At 40.5% G+C, this 15,593-nt stretch overlaps 1 protein-coding gene across 18 annotated transcripts in view; it reads left to right on the forward strand.

The window, feature by feature from the left end:
* SLC16A12 (solute carrier family 16 member 12) overlaps positions 1–13,610 on the forward strand; it is a 29,497-nt gene extending 15,887 nt beyond the window's left edge. For 10 of the 18 annotated variants that reach the window (XM_051618445.1, XM_051618446.1, XM_051618444.1 and 7 more), the window contains 7 exons: positions 1,340–1,451; positions 2,515–2,712; positions 4,751–4,854; positions 6,115–6,258; positions 8,659–9,250; positions 10,338–10,597; positions 11,687–13,610. In XM_051618445.1, coding sequence (XP_051474405.1) covers positions 1,387–1,451; positions 2,515–2,712; positions 4,751–4,854; positions 6,115–6,258; positions 8,659–9,250; positions 10,338–10,597; positions 11,687–11,949 — 1,626 coding nt within the window. In that variant the 5' untranslated portion in view covers positions 1,340–1,386 and the 3' untranslated portion in view covers positions 11,950–13,610. The other 8 variants (XM_051618451.1, XM_051618450.1, XM_051618447.1 and 5 more) reach the window with 8 other exon arrangements.
* The last annotated feature ends 1,983 nt before the right edge of the window (positions 13,611–15,593 follow it).

Consider the following 15,593-nt stretch of genomic DNA (forward strand, 5'->3'; position numbering starts at 1 on the left):
TCAGTGGCTATGACAATCATGGTACTCCCTGAAGCAAGCATGAAGTCAGGGAGATGAGGCTTGCACTGATCCTACCATGGGGAAAATTGGTGTCCTTTTTCTATTTTGGCTGGGCTTTTCTTATAATATTTTTGTTTTCAGTTGCTTGCAATATCATTAAATGTTTGCTGTTCATGTGTACGTTGGCAGGCAGGGTTCTGTGAAAATAACAGCAAGTGATCATGTAACAAAATACCTAATCTATGTTTGCTTAGCCTGGTATGTCATCAAATTCTTCCCAAGTATGTTAATGTACAGCTAAAATGCTAACTAGAGCTTGCCCGAAGCTCTGAGCCAGAGATCTAGGCTGAGGTCCTGACACCCACCTATTGCTGTATGTAGGCTGAATTAGTTAGGGCTCTGTATGTGGAGACTGTTGACTCCTCTGTCACAATCTGAAAGACTGTGAGTATGTTTTTGTTCACTGAAGGGTTACTATTATCCCATCTGTCATTTCTGGAACTTCCTCCTCCACCCTTAATGATGAAAACCTAACATGAAATATTCACCCCTTCAGAAGAGCAGTTAATGATACCGCTCAGATCCAAAATAAGAAGCCTTGCCTTGCCAAGACTTTGCAGAAGTGCTGCAGAGGTCTGAATTTCTCAGGATCTCTGTGATGTATCATGAGCTTGTGCAAACTCTGCCAAAGAGCACTATTTGTGATTGCCAGGAAATCCTTGAGCGAAATAATTTTATCAGTGTCCTATTAATTCAGGTGGCTGTCATGAATTCTTATGGGTTATTTGATCCTCCAGGCATTTGAACATAATATATTAAGTTGCAATAATACAATAAATCCATGTTTGAGGCCCTTAGTATTAAATGTCAAGTGTGGTGGGCCACATGGTGCAAATCACTGGTACTCGCTCTGCTTGTTCACATGAATTTGGCAGGACAATGTAGTGGGAGACTTTGTTGCCAAATTGGGGTATAATCATCTGTGCCACTCTGGCTTCATGCTAGATTGGATACCTGCTTTTTTGTGTCTAGGTTAGACACAAAATTTTGTTTTCCATCTAAGTAGACAGTGATGTGGTGGTGGTTTGCATCTAATTGTGCTGATGATGATCTGGGCATTCACTGATCCAGTGTGAAGAATCCTGTAACCACTGGCCTAGTCATCAGAGAACTTGTTGATCCAATATTGGCACATATTTAACAAGACAGTTATTGCTTGGAGCTATGCAGAAAAGGATGTATAATTGACTCTGTAAGTTAAAAATAAAGAATCAGTTATTAGGTCATGTCTGTGTACTAAAAATGTAGAATAAACTCTGCAAATTTGTCTGTTATCTAGATGGATTCAACACATGAGATGTATGTCTGCTCACAAATTAGCAACACATGCTGAAGAGCAAACACAGAACGTCAGTCAAGTGTCAAGTCCATGAATGTGTCTTTTGTAGCAGGTAACTGGTGTCCTCTGACTTTTGACTACTGATTCCCTCAGATTTTGGGCATAATGGTGTACTTGCCTGTATATGTGCTTTCTTCTTTTACTGTGTTAGCCAATCTGTTCTATTTTTTTTTTTCCTAAATTTGTCTGTGTTTGTGCCAGTTTTTTTCAGAACATAGTGGGGAGGAAAGGAGGGTGTGGGTACACGTTGACACTGTTGTTTGCATGTCCTGAAGCAAAGAACTGAGGTAAAAAAATGAACTTTACCTTTTGAGCAAAACATCAGAAGGCTTTTGGAGAGGTCAGTGATGTCCTTGGGGTCATGTGGGGACCTGCAGAGGCTGCTCAGAAAACTGTCAGCTGCACTGGCATATTTTTCTGTATTAGAAAGTTGTGTCAGAAAAGGCAAACTGTTCTGGTCTCCAGAGCTTTCAATGATCCTTTATGTACGTAAGTCCTAGCTATTGAATATCTCAAATATGAGGTTTGAAATCATAAGCTCATTTGGATCTCATTTGCTTTGTGTGGTTTTTCTAATGAGGTAGAGTTATCAACTTGCAAAGCCTGCATCGAGCTAGGACTCTTCAAACTCACTTAGGAGCCTCTGTGCATCAGATACCAGGTTTGTGTTCCTTCAAACAGAAATTTTGCACTGAATTGTATAAAAGGAGGTATAGCTACTTTGAGTGGAGGCTTCAACAGAAAATACAATTCAGGCCAGGGACTGGTGTGAGTGGGAGAACCTCCACTTGAGGTCAGTGAGCTGCAGCCATTGGCACCAGTAAAGTGGGACTTACATGGATGTGTGATGACATTTGTGGGGGAAAAAAGGGTATCATCTGCTAAGATGTAACTGCTGGGAAAATTACTCTGAAATAAGTGGTACCAGACATGGGGCCAAATTCTGATGGCACTCTTGCTTCCAATGAATTTTCATAAACTGCATTTGAAAGAAAACCCCTGCCTTTAGAGCCGAAGCTGTATTTCCTAGCCCAGCCATGCAGTTTAACAGCATGTGTGATATACCCTGACTCCCTCTTTGCCTGTTTGTTTGTTTTTTGTCTCTCTCCCTTCAGATGGCCAGTAGTCCATGTGCCAGGCAGCCCCAACACCTGCTCAGCGTGCCAGCTGGAGTTGACCTGTGCCACTGAGGTGGGAGGAATCGCTGCAGCCTGTGCCATGGCCCAGCACACCGGCCCTCCTGATGGAGGCTGGGGGTGGATGATCGTTACTGGCTGCTTCCTTGTCACTATCTGTACCAGGGCTGTGACAAGGTAAAGGGGCTGCTTCTTTTCTTTCTGACCTATTTGTGGCATTACACCCCTTTTTTGGTTTATTTCCTTAGGAAGAGAATTTGGGATCTCCCACAGCTTGTAGGGGTTATTCTAGCTAGCTACAAACCTTTTTCTTGATAAATTTTTAAAGGATTCCTGAAACCTTCAGGGGCATGGGGACACTTAGAGATTTTGAGCCCTCTGGTTTTAGTCTTGACTCCTCTGACAGCTGCTTTATCAAGACCCTCTCTTGATTCTTTGCGTAATCAAAGCCTCAGGCAGGCAGTGTTATTTAAGGCTGTGGTGGTTTGGTCTGGGAGGGAGGAATCATGTAGGGTCTTTTTAGGTTTCCTGTGTCCCTCTGAATCCGCAGCTGTGCTCATTTTTGCTAGTCCCAGTGGATTTGCTTGTCTCCCAAGTCTGTCTGTGAAACCTGTAAATACCCCCCTCTCCTACTGCAAGTGTTTCAGGTACCATCCTTACTGATAAGATCCGTGCCCTAGGGAGGAGGCCTCTCTCTAGATCTTGTTGGTATCTGAAATATGGAGAAAATATTTTCTCGAAAATACCTCTCAAAAGTAGAACAAACAAGAATAGACTGCTGCCTTACATAAACAATGTATACATCTGGGGTGAGATGGCTTCCACAGCTGCTGTTGGGTGACTTTAATGTCAGCTGGAGGCAAAGGAGTCTGGTGTGTGTGAACATGGATATTTAAGCTATAGGCACTCTGGTAATTGAGGAACACTGAGATAGCATCTTGTTGGACAGCCAGTATAATGTAAATAGTGTTTCTTAACTAAATTTTATATTTATTTTAAAATAAAACTGTCAGGTTGAGGGATCTGAAGTCTAGACTCTTGGAGTCAACAGCGTAACAGGGGCATGGGAATGTTGACACAGTGTTAGTTTGTGTGTTCAAATGTACTAATTCCATGATAACAGCAGAGATTTCCTAGTGGATTTAATTCGTTTTTCAAGTGTGAAATGTGTTTAATCCAGGAAATAATCTAATGGCTGGCACACATGTACAGCATATACAAGAATTAAGTATGTGCCAGAAAAAAGCTGAAGAAAGTGATTGTTCATTGATTTGCAGGAGAAAAAAACAGAGAGGGAAAAGGGATCTCTGGCTGGTCCAGAAACCAGAATGAAACTGCAGCCTTTTAATCTGTTTCCCGGCAGAGACAAGTGGAATGGTAACACTTGTTAAGCAGAGCAGAGTAACCACTCCTGAAAGCATTTTAATAAACTGTTGGAAGGCTCATGGGCTCCTGCAGTGTTTTGATTCTTTGTTCATGATGAGGAGTTACTTTTCATTTCCTCTGCGCTTTTGCATCCATGAACACAGAGGTGGCATTAGTCTATAGATACTATGCTGGCCCTGTCCTGCCAGTTTGTGCTGATGTGAATGTCACCATTACTGAGCAGCCAGGCTGGTGAAGAACCTGGAAGCTGGGGCTTTGTGTACCAGGGAAACAACATCTTGATGCAGGCTATGAATTGTTTATGATAATTAAAACTTCCATTTCACTTCAGTTAAAAATAATATTAGTTATAAAAATCTAATAGCAGATACCACAGTGAGAAACATGTGGCATTATAAAGTTAATATTCTTTCTGGAGTAATTATCTTTCTGAATTACAGTCTACATCTCAGCCTAATTGTCTAATCCCGCTGTTGGGATAATATTTGGACAGCACATTGTGATTCAGTTACCAGTGCAAAGCAAGGACTCTTCACCTTAGCCTAGGTGCTTTACACAGACTACTGTTAGAACTATTTTACCTGCACACATAATTTCATGTCTTGTCCCTCATGCATTAAGGTAGCTCTTCATTTCCAATATCCCTTAGAAACGGTTTGAAAAAATTTTCCATCTCATTGGGACTTAGGCAAACCACAGGTTTGATTTTCCTGGGAACTGGAGAGGACCTTCAAGTGGATATTTTTTATACCTGAAGAGCAAGACTGATGTTTTCTGTGAGGCAAGTATCTCATGTTCAATAGATTGATGCTCATGTTTTCTTTCCTAGGTGCATCTCCATTTTTTTTGTGGAGTTCCAGGCATACTTTGGGCAGGATTATGCCAGGACGGCTTGGATCCACTCCATTGTTGACTGTGCAACGATGCTTTGTGGTATGTATTACCCTTTCAAGACTAATATGGCTCCTTTTTCTTCAGCTCCATCTGGTTTTAGTGTGTTCACAGGTTGGTGGAATCATCTGGTAAAGAGGTGCTGTGGGCTCTCTGGGGTATGGTATATCCAGGCTGCTTCCCCCAACATAGTTGTGCAGAAAGGGAATGTCTTCATCCTATGGAAAAGAAGCAGAACTTTGTTTTGTCAAATGACCTAAGTTCCCAGAAAGGTACTTTTGTTGAGGTCTAGTGGGGACAAGTTGTATTTGATAGCTACTGAGCACTTGTTTCTTTTGCATTTTGATTGGAATAATATTTGAGACTTAGCACTGAATGTAGATTAGGCCTTCAGATCAAGTCACAGGCATCCTCCTTTTAGCAAGCTTGTATGTTTACAAGTAGATTTTTCCCTTAAAAGAAAATTCAGGGTTACTAAAATGACATGCATCAATGCAGCAGTTGTACTGAATGGATTTACTTTAGAACTGTACAGATAAGTGAAAATCCATGCCCTAATCCTATTGAAGAGTGTTAATCATTGACAATTGCTATGAAGGGGCAGGGACAGGGCTGAGATGAGACATAGCAACTTTCCTGTGTCAGCCAGGTTGTATCTTGGGGAAAAAAGATAAATAAGGATAACTTTTTCCAGGAGAGGGAGGGGGCTGGTGATGACACCCAGTGATAAAGGCACAGTGATCTGGGAGTCATCAATGCTGGAGAAGTGCAGGAGAGGTGTAGCAGCTCTGGAGATGGTCCAAAAGATGTGAAATCTCTCCTGCTTGGGTCTCATGTAGAGCCCACAAAGCCAGGGAGAAGGGAGGAAGAACTCTTGAAGTTACTGAAGGCTGAAGTGCAAATTTCAGGTTGGGAGAGGTCTCAATGTTGTGAGTATGAAGTAATGAAGTGTGAGCTGTTGCTATGGCCCCTCTTGACCCCAAGAACTTCAGAGTAGCTGTGTGCCATAAAGTCTTTGGTCTACTAAAATGACTGCTGAGAAAGCTAATGTAAGTTTCAGTTTTGTCCTGACTTTCAGGAAAATTATTTTTAGAAAATTCAGTTTTGTCCTGACTTTCAGGAAAATTATTTTTTGAAGATTTTTGGTGCCCACAGCATTATGATGGGGGAATATTGGAAGACCACTCTGTGTAGCTGTCATCACCATTTTCTGCTTGCCTATTGTTTCCTTTTCCTTGTTGAGCATTGCAACAAACTGTAAGGACTTGACATTAACTACCAGCTTTATTTATTTCTTTGAAGCCCCACTTGGGAGTTTAATCAGTAATCGTGTATCCTGCCAAGCTGGTATCATGCTAGGAGGGCTGCTTGCATCTGCTGGACTAATTTTGAGTTCATTCGCCACCAGCCTGGAACATCTCTACTTATCATTAGGAGTTCTTACAGGTAGGAGCCCTTCAGACCCTTTGTTCCTGCCAGGAAAGCAACACAGCAATGTTAAAAATTATTATTCTTCCTTTCAAGAGGAGCAATCTCTTTTCCATATTTTATTGCCACTGCACTGGTCAATAGAGCTACTCAAACCTCTTCCCTTCGTTGTCAAAGAGAGGTTTTGGCTGCCCCTGTGAGGGCTTCAGCACTCAGTGAGACTCCTACAGCCCAAATACAGCACCCTGTAAAAGCAACTCTTAACTTCTGTTAGAGAGAGGACTACCATTAAAGTTCTGAAATACTGGGAGGTCAGGAAGAACCGGTGTTCCTAGTGATACACAAAGTTTTTTGCGTCTGATTTGAGAGGAGTCTGTTATAATAGGAGTTTCCATACTATTTGCATATTAAAAAAACCCTACAAAACCAAACATGAGTAAGTGGGCAGAGAAGCACTGTGTTAATACCTGGTGCCTCAACTGTTCACCTTATTTTTGTCTGCTTTACATTCCATTTGGAAAGCAAACAAATTGTTGGTTGGTAGTGTTGCTGTAGCTGCTCATCCATTTGCACTCAGGTATGGTGGTAACAAGTATCTTTGCTCTGTCCTATCTCCCTGTGTTTGTTGTGCAGAGAGGAACTTGGGAGGTGATCACAGTCACACTGACATTCCTTCCTCATTAGTACTGACCTGGTAGCCACGGTGGTATAAGCCCTTGTACTTGGTCCCCTGCTGTTTAGTAATGAGTTGGTGGATTTACTGCAGTTCACAGGCTGCCAACAGCTTATTTGTTTTTTTAAAAAAATCCTTATTGTAGTGCATGTCACTCCTGTATTACAATATTAATCTTTGACAAATGTGTTCATAACAAATAAAAAGGCTCCTCATACCTCTAAGACTGTGCCACGTACCATGCTAATGCCACTGGGGCTTCCTTAAGGAGAACTCATGTGAATACTGAGGTGGAAAAGCTGTTGTGATTAGTACATGAAGTTGCAAAGAGCCAGTTCTACGAGGAGTAAACGAGGAGTGAGGACTGTTTCATTGAGAGGTGAAATGTTAGTAAAGACTGGTGGTGAAGTCTAGAGATGGTCCCCCAAAGCAGAGATGGGGTGGGAGCATAACTGGTGAAGCTCTAAATCTAAATAGCTGTGGGACTCAAAACTGAAGAGTACAACAGAGACGAGATGGGGGAGTAGCAGTAAGTAGCAGAACTCCTTCTTAGACATATAAAAATGTTTTCAGCCCCAAACTTTGCATTTCCACTCTTCACAGGACACTTTTGGCTTTTTTGGGGACATATTTCCCTCTGCCAACTCACTAAAAACTAAATGGTATGTACACCAAATAGAGTATGACTTGCACAGGTCTTGAGTGATGATGTCTAGCTCAGGGCTGCTCCTCCAGCTCTGCTGCCCACACAGGTCTGACCCCAGCTCTCTGCCCTACTCCTCCCTTGCCTCCTGTGGGGATCAGAGTGGACGTTCATCACCAGGAGTACTCCTAATCCACTGATCCCCTCCTGACAGGCTCAGTGCCTGTCCTGCACAGTGCAGCCTTTGAGGAAGAAGCGGCAAGCTGGTTGTGGTGCCCGGTGATTGTCTCCTCTATTGGCAAGTTGTGTTACAGTCAGTGGGGACTGTTTTACCCTCAATACAGGACACACTCCAAAACCCTAGTCTGAAACTAATTTCAGTGGCTGAGTCAGAAATATATGCTTTAATGTTAGGACAAGTATTTGGTAACTAAAATCTGCTCTCTGGTTCTACAGCAGAGACTACAATCCTCTTCTCAGTTCAAGAGATGGACCTTACTTGTTTGCTAAACTGGACTGTTTTCTGAGACTTTTCCCCCCTTCTTTACTTGTGGGCACAGATTTAAAATGGCCAGGACTCCACACAGCTGCTGCCTGGCATTTGTTTAGATAACTAAAAAAGGTTTATTGTAGAATATTAGTAATGGAGACAAACTCTTTGTATTGTGTTTCAGAGATCTGGAAAGTAATGTTCAGGGCTGCATTAGACTGAAACACAAAATAGTGCCTCACTGGGACAGTGTGCCCATTGCCAACTTCTGTGCACACCCTGGGGCTAAACCTCATCTTGCATTCAGGAGAGGCTGACACACAATTTCTCTGATGTTCATTGATCTTGTTATTAAGTGAACCCCATCACTCCTTTCTGAGCTTTGTTGTTGTGGATTAATGATGATCTATTAGGTTAGTCAAGTCAGCAACCCTGACAGTGGAAGAAAATAATCATCCTGGTTTCTCTTCATGTTGTGTCTAGGTTGCATGATACAGAATTGGAAAATACTTCCTGTTCATTTCTGCTAATGAAAGTAGGTTTTGTGTAGTTTAATGTGTTCCATATGTTGTGCTTAGTATTAAGCTGTATGCACTGTGCTTTCTGTTCTAGGACTTGGGTTTGCACTTTGCTATTCTCCAGCCATTGCAATGGTGGGCAAATATTTCAACAAAAGAAAAGCACTGGCGTATGGAATAGCCATGTCAGGAAGTGGAATCGGTACCTTCATCCTGGCCCCTGTGGTCCAACTCTTAATCGATCAGTTTTCCTGGCATGGAGCTTTACTCATCCTGGGAGGTTTTGTTTTAAACCTTTGTGTCTGTGGTGCCTTGATGCGTCCTATTGCTCTTAAGGAGGACCATAAATCTGCTTCTGAGGTTCTTGAACAGGATTACATCCCCGAAGCACAGAAACAAGACTTAAATCGAATGTCCATCTGTTCACCTTTAATCAAAGTGTGGTCTCATGAATGTTTATGCTACTGTTCATGGAAGGAATATGACTTTCTGCTGATGCCAGGCTTCATGGTGCTGGCAGTGTCTGTTTTATTTATGGCATATGGCTGTAGCCCTCTTTTTGTCTACCTAGTGCCTTATGCTTTGAGCGTTGGAGTGAGTCATCACCAGGCTGCCTTCCTCATGTCCATACTTGGTGTCATAGACATAATTGGTAATATCACCTTTGGATGGCTAACAGATAGAAGGTAATGGCTTACGGCTAAGCATGTGTAATCTTTAGCTGATGAGAGGCTGGATGCACCTGAGATATGTAATATATATAGATAACATTATGGACCTTTTCTGAAGCATGTGTAACTTAAACAGCTAACACAGTCTAACTTTCATAAATGCTTACTCTTTAATGTTTTTCTTCCTTCTGGGTTTTTTCAATTTTGCTGGTTTAATTTTTTTTTTTTTCTTTTCCTGAGGAAATGATTTGTTTGTGCAAAGCTCTTGCATTTGCCAGTGCAAGTGTAACCCTCTGCCTGAACTATGTTGAGAGTGATCCTTTGTGCCTATTTCCTAGAGCATCTTCTACTCCCTCTCCTTTTCCATCTCTTTGTGCTTCTCTGAGGCACCGAGTTATGGAAAAAGGATCAATGGTCTGGTCCAAGACTGTCAGGCACATACTCAGGAGGACTGATCTGAAATTGTTATACATTTTCCAGTATGTAAGAACTTGCCACACTTTGGTAGCTCGGCTCACCCCAAACATCTGCTTACAGCATCTGTAAGCAAAAGTAACTGGCTAAATTAAGGATTTTGATTCTAAAGGACACATTATTTTTATTAAGTTTGTGGGGAAAATCAATTATTGGTTTTGTGGCACAGGGAGAAAGGGAATTGCTATCTCACTTAGCTCACTCTAACTTCAGTGTTTAAGGGCTGATGCTAAGGATGACGGCTGAGAGAGATATACTATACTATTGTTTGCATAATACCAGGATCACCTTGCTCAGCTGGGATGCAAAGTCTGGTGGTCTACATGCTTTGAACATTGAAATTTCAGAGGGCTGCAAAATGTTGGTAGCAGAGCGGCTCCCCTCACTAAGAGCAGCCCCAAGAGCACTGCAGGCAGCATGAGCTGCTGCTTACCAGATGTTTCTGCCACTGTAGGGTGGGCAGTTTTCCCTACCTAGGATTGTCAGTGCTGAGCTTTTCATCTTGAAGACTGTGTAACACTTCAACTTGAGCTATATAAAAGAGACTGAAGTTCTGCACACCAGGACATAGAATCTGGGGTGTTGTGTCCAGTGGTAATCTTTTTCTTTACTGTTTTACAATTTGCAGGTGTCTGAAGAAGCACCGGCACTTTTGCTACCTCTTTGCTGTGGGAATGGATGGCCTCTGTTGTCTTTTCCTGCCAGTTCTCCAAAACTTCCCTTCACTTCTGCCTTTCTCATTTATGTTTGGCTACTTTGATGGAGCCTATGTAACACTGATCCCTGTCGTGACAGCAGACGTAGTGGGAACTTCTTCCTTATCATCAGCACTGGGTGTGGTGTATTTTCTGCATGCCATACCGTATCTAGTAAGCCCACCTGTTGCAGGTGAGTTCACAATATTTTCCCCTATAATCTTATCACTACTTCAAATTTATCAGCAAATGCACACTAAATGTGGCAGTAGTCCCTGGGCAGAGAAATAACACACCTAGACCTTCGTAAGACCTTAGATCCCACTTAAGCCCTGCCTTGATGGGATGATTTCTACATGTAAGATAAGTTGAAATTTGAAAATCAAAACAGTATGGAATAGGGCTTCCAGGAGCTGTTACATCACCACTTGACATAGTTCAGAAATTGTGCAAGTAGAAGGAACAAAATATTTCACTGTGAAATTACACATTTTGAAAATGTAACCTGAAGTGGGTTTCATTCCAATGTTTTTTTTGGTGTTGAGGTCTGGATCTTTTAATCTCCAAACTGCTTTTAACAGGTGAGTGAGTCAGCTTCACTTCTGTTTGGTCACAAGCTCATCACTGTAATATCTACCCATCGTTTTCCCCGTTCTTTCCATTAAAGTGAAGTAAGGATAAGATCTGTACTCCTAATATTTTTTAAAAAGAACTTGACACAGTTTTGAATATTGTGGAAGTTCAGAGGTCTTCTCAAATAGTCATGCATATACATGTCTTGCATATTTTTCTGCTCTTTGCATCGATTCCCAATTAATCTTTGCTTCTGAAGCTTTCCATTTAATTTTCCATGGCAAAAATTATTGCAAAATGGGATTATTTTAAGTGATGCATGAGCCTAGAGCATAGCTCACTAGATGCTTCTTTATGAGGATCTTATGCACACAATGTTTAATCCTGGGGCTTTGTGTGTCTAAAGACTGGCAGTTAAATCCATGCACTTGAAAGATGTTTATTTAGTGTTGTGTTGATGACTGCTAAGCCTTTTCTCATGGGTTTGACTTCCAAACAAAAGTTATAAAAATATCACCTGCCTTCTGAGGACAAATACGTCCCTGCCCAGAAGGTAAAAAGATAGTGATGGTGATGTAAACCTGTACTGTTTGACAGTATTTATATGTGATGACTCCAGAAGCTTATAAAACTCATGTTGGTTGCAGGATTTGTAAATTATCAGAATTATGATGGACTGTTAAAACAACATGATTTTTTTTTCCTGCAGGTTGGCTTGTGGACACAACCGGCAGCTATACTGCATCATTCCTGCTGTGTGGATTTTCTATGATATTTAGTTCAACATTATTGTGCTTTGCAAGACTAACAAAGAAAATCAAACGAAAACATTTGCGACCACTCACCGATGATATGGGCATGAAACAGCACATCTGGACCAATGGAGCAATTGCTTTTTCTGTCACAGCAGAATTAGACCAAAAGGATATTGAATTTTTGGCTGTGGATAAAAACAGCTACAGCAACAGATGACAAGTGCCATCAAGATTTAGCACTGCACAGCCGTGACTGAGACAGAGGTGGCTCCATAGTGTTAACACTGTTGAAGATATTACTCCTGTGAAACAAGGCATCTCTCAATTAGATTTTTCTGTTGTATTTTACTTGGCTAAAATTTATATACAGCAACCACAATACCAAGCTAATGCACTAACAGAAGAAACAGACTGAAAATAGAGTTTCTAGATATGAAGGTTCACAGATTTCTTTGAAATGCAATATGTCAGCTCCACAGGTAATCTCAAAGATAATAGGTGGCTATAATAAAAGAAAACTATAAAGTTATCAGTCATCAGAACTGAACAATAAAGTTTAAATTATTTTTTTAATTAATTAAGCTTTTTTGGTCTTCTGGTCTATTATGTTTCCAGGGACTAATCACACCTGCAACAAAAAGTCTCCACATTTATCAATCTACATGAAACTACTGAAAAATAACTGTTTCAAATGCCAAAGCCATTTTTTAGAAAATCTGGCAGGAAAGTGAGATTTATGCTTAAAATATCTCTGAAGCAGCTTTAATTTTTACAGTGTGCCTGAATTTTATACATAAATTGCCACTTCATTTCAAATATGGTTTTAGGCCTACTTTCCCAAGCTCCCTACAGCAAAATTTTGAGGTGGATGCTCCTTTTTTTCCTGAACACCTTTAAAGCTTGAATTTCTAAAAATTGACATTCCAGGTTTGATCCTCCAGCTGATCCTTGTCTGGGAGGGTGGAAGAGGTGCTGTGGTTGCTCTGCTTTCTGGAGTAAATTTGTGCCAGAGGACTAGACATGCTGATAGCCAAACCTGCTTTTTAGCTGCATTAGTTGGAAGAAGCCCAAAGGCAGCCCAGGAGACCAAAGGAGTGTTTCTAAATACAGGGCCTCATTCTCTTGTAAAATCAGCAGCTGTTGAAGAAATTTGGAATCTATACAAACAGATGACTGAGAGACTGCCCACTCCACAAGCTGTTAGTAAGCAGGATGCTGGCTAAGTTGTTTCTGTGTTTTGCAGTGACAAGTCCATCTCTTTTTGGGACCCAGGAGCTGTATCTTCAGATTGTGCAAATTACGCATTTGTGCCAACTGAAGAGCTGATCAGGTTGCTTATCCTCATTGGCTGTAACACAACAACTGTGATTTGCCAGTGGTTTCTTGCTACTTGTATGAGGAATGTAATATGGCTGCTTGACAGGACCTATGTATGAATGTAGCTCATGGGGTAAATTACTGATCTGATGAGCTAAAAAGCAATAGGATGTTTCTGCATTTCCAGAGTGAAACTGTTGTCAGTGATGGAGGAACTTCACATTCTGCAATGCAAATAATTTCTGTGTTTTGATGCTGTATAAAACTGCCTTCTGTTCATCAGCAAATTAATAAGGGTCCAAATAATTTTCATTAATGTTGAACAAGTAGATTTGTCAGTAATCTGTAGTTCAATGGTTGGTTATGGTGTCCTGTTCCACTCTGTGCCTCAGAAGGGAAAGCAACAGGCTGATGTTCACCAATTTGATTTAGACCAAGAATACAGCCATAGGGGTGTAATATTTTTTTAATATATGAATATATATATGAATAGTATGTGTATCAACAGTTTTATTATTACTGCATATTTCAAATATAGCACATTAAAATTACTTGAATTCAGTTGTCTGTGTTCAAACAAAGCATTTCTTGCTGGCCTGCTTCAGAAGTGTGGTCAGAGTCAGTGGCATGATCTGTGTACGTAGATCACAGAATAAGAGATGGGAGTGAAAAACTATTTAAAACTAATTATATTCCCCCTTTTTTTTTTTTTTTCCAGCTCTGCCTGGCTATTGATTTCTGGGCCCTAATATATTTTGTTTAATATAAGTCCATAAAAAAAAGGACAAAAATTATCCATGAGTATTTCTTAATGAATTATGGAAAAAAAGTGACAAGTGGAGATGAAGATGATGTTTTAGATCTTAATGCAAAATGTATATAAAAAAGTACACAGTAATACAGTCTACAAAGAAGATAAACTATTTTGAACAGGTTATAAATTGCCACTGTAATTAACTTTACAAAAATTTACTGTTTTTAACACATCATACCGTATCAGCTGGTTGTTCATGCCAGAACTGGATATTATAAAAGCCTGTTGGAATAATACTATGTACATGTTTATCCTAGTAAACAATACTGTATAATACAATAACAATTTTTATTATTTTTGTGTTTTAAGATATTTTTTAAAGATATTTTTTCATAGACTTTTCCATGTATGTGTTTAAGGCAGTATTTCTTTTAAATATCTAATTTAGCAGAAAGCATTCAACTAGTTTGATACACATAGCTTTTGTAGAAAATGGTAGGGTTATTTCAGGGGTTTCTAACACTGTTTCTGCTCTGATGTAAGCCAATGGACAAAAGCTAATATACCAGAATGATGCTTTCTGTGCATAAAACACACTGAAATATCAGCCCTGTCATTAATCTCCCCACTAAGAAACAGGAGGAAGTGTCACAAGAAATGACCTGTGGGTGGAAGAAATGGGAATACAGTCCAGGTTTGCAAAGCCTCGTGCCAAACTTCTACTCCCTAGTCCACACAGCTCAAAGTGAACAGTTCGTCATCCTGCCATGTGAAATATTTCAAGTGACACAAAAATCTCTGGATTGTTGTTTTTTTTTTTAAGAGGAAAATATCTTGTATCTGCAATTTTTTTTAATTTATTTATTTTTTAATTTTATTTTTTTTCTCCCCCGGAGATGATAATATTCAGGCTGTTCTCCACAAAGGCCATTTCCTGGCATGGCATGGTGCAGCAGTAAGCAGAGTAACATGGGCTAGCTGTGAACAATTTTCCAGGCTAACATTACTTGTTTGCACGAGCCCTGTTGAGCACTGATGGATATGAGCTTGGATGGAGCTGAGCCTATCTGGCTTCCTGGAACAGTGTGGCCTGACTTGGCTGGGGTAACAACTGTCTGAAGCAGAAAGAGATGGATCCTGCCTCAGATGAATCCTGCCTGGGGTAGTACTCTTCCATGCAGTGAACAGGAATTCATTATAAGTAAATGAAACTGCTTACAACTTCTGAATTTATCCTATCTGTTTCCAATCCATAATGTTTGAAATGGGTAAGTTGCTTACATTCTAGTGAGACTTTTTGTCAGATCAGTTTTGGAACGTTTGATAACTTGTACCTTGAGAAATTGTGTGGAAAAAAAATTGGGAAAAATAATTACCTTCTGTTGAAAAATAAACCTGTTTTCAAAAAAAAAAAAAAAAAAGGCTTTGAACCTGAAACATTTCTGCCAACTTGGATGGTAACTTATCTCTTGAAAAACAGACTGTCTGAGCTGCTGTGTAATTAATATATTTTGTATTGCCACAACAATCGCTTGTTTGCTTTCTCAAGTGTTACAAACTCATGTGAGAAGGAAGAGCTTGTTTAAGTTAAGCTGTAACAGTACTTCATGGCCAGCACGATGAAGTCCTTTGTGAAGATCACCTCAGTAAATAATACCACTTTCTAAGTGACTGTTCAGGTAGTGCTCTATATAATTTAGAAGGTGCTTAAAAAATGAACGCTTCCTGCAGGGTTGCCTTGACTCCTTTCCTCCACACCCCCCCTTACCCCCCCCCGCGACCCTCCTTCC

This window comes from Apus apus, chromosome 4, assembly GCF_020740795.1.
Source record: "Apus apus isolate bApuApu2 chromosome 4, bApuApu2.pri.cur, whole genome shotgun sequence".
Classification (NCBI taxonomy): domain Eukaryota; kingdom Metazoa; phylum Chordata; class Aves; order Apodiformes; family Apodidae; genus Apus; species Apus apus.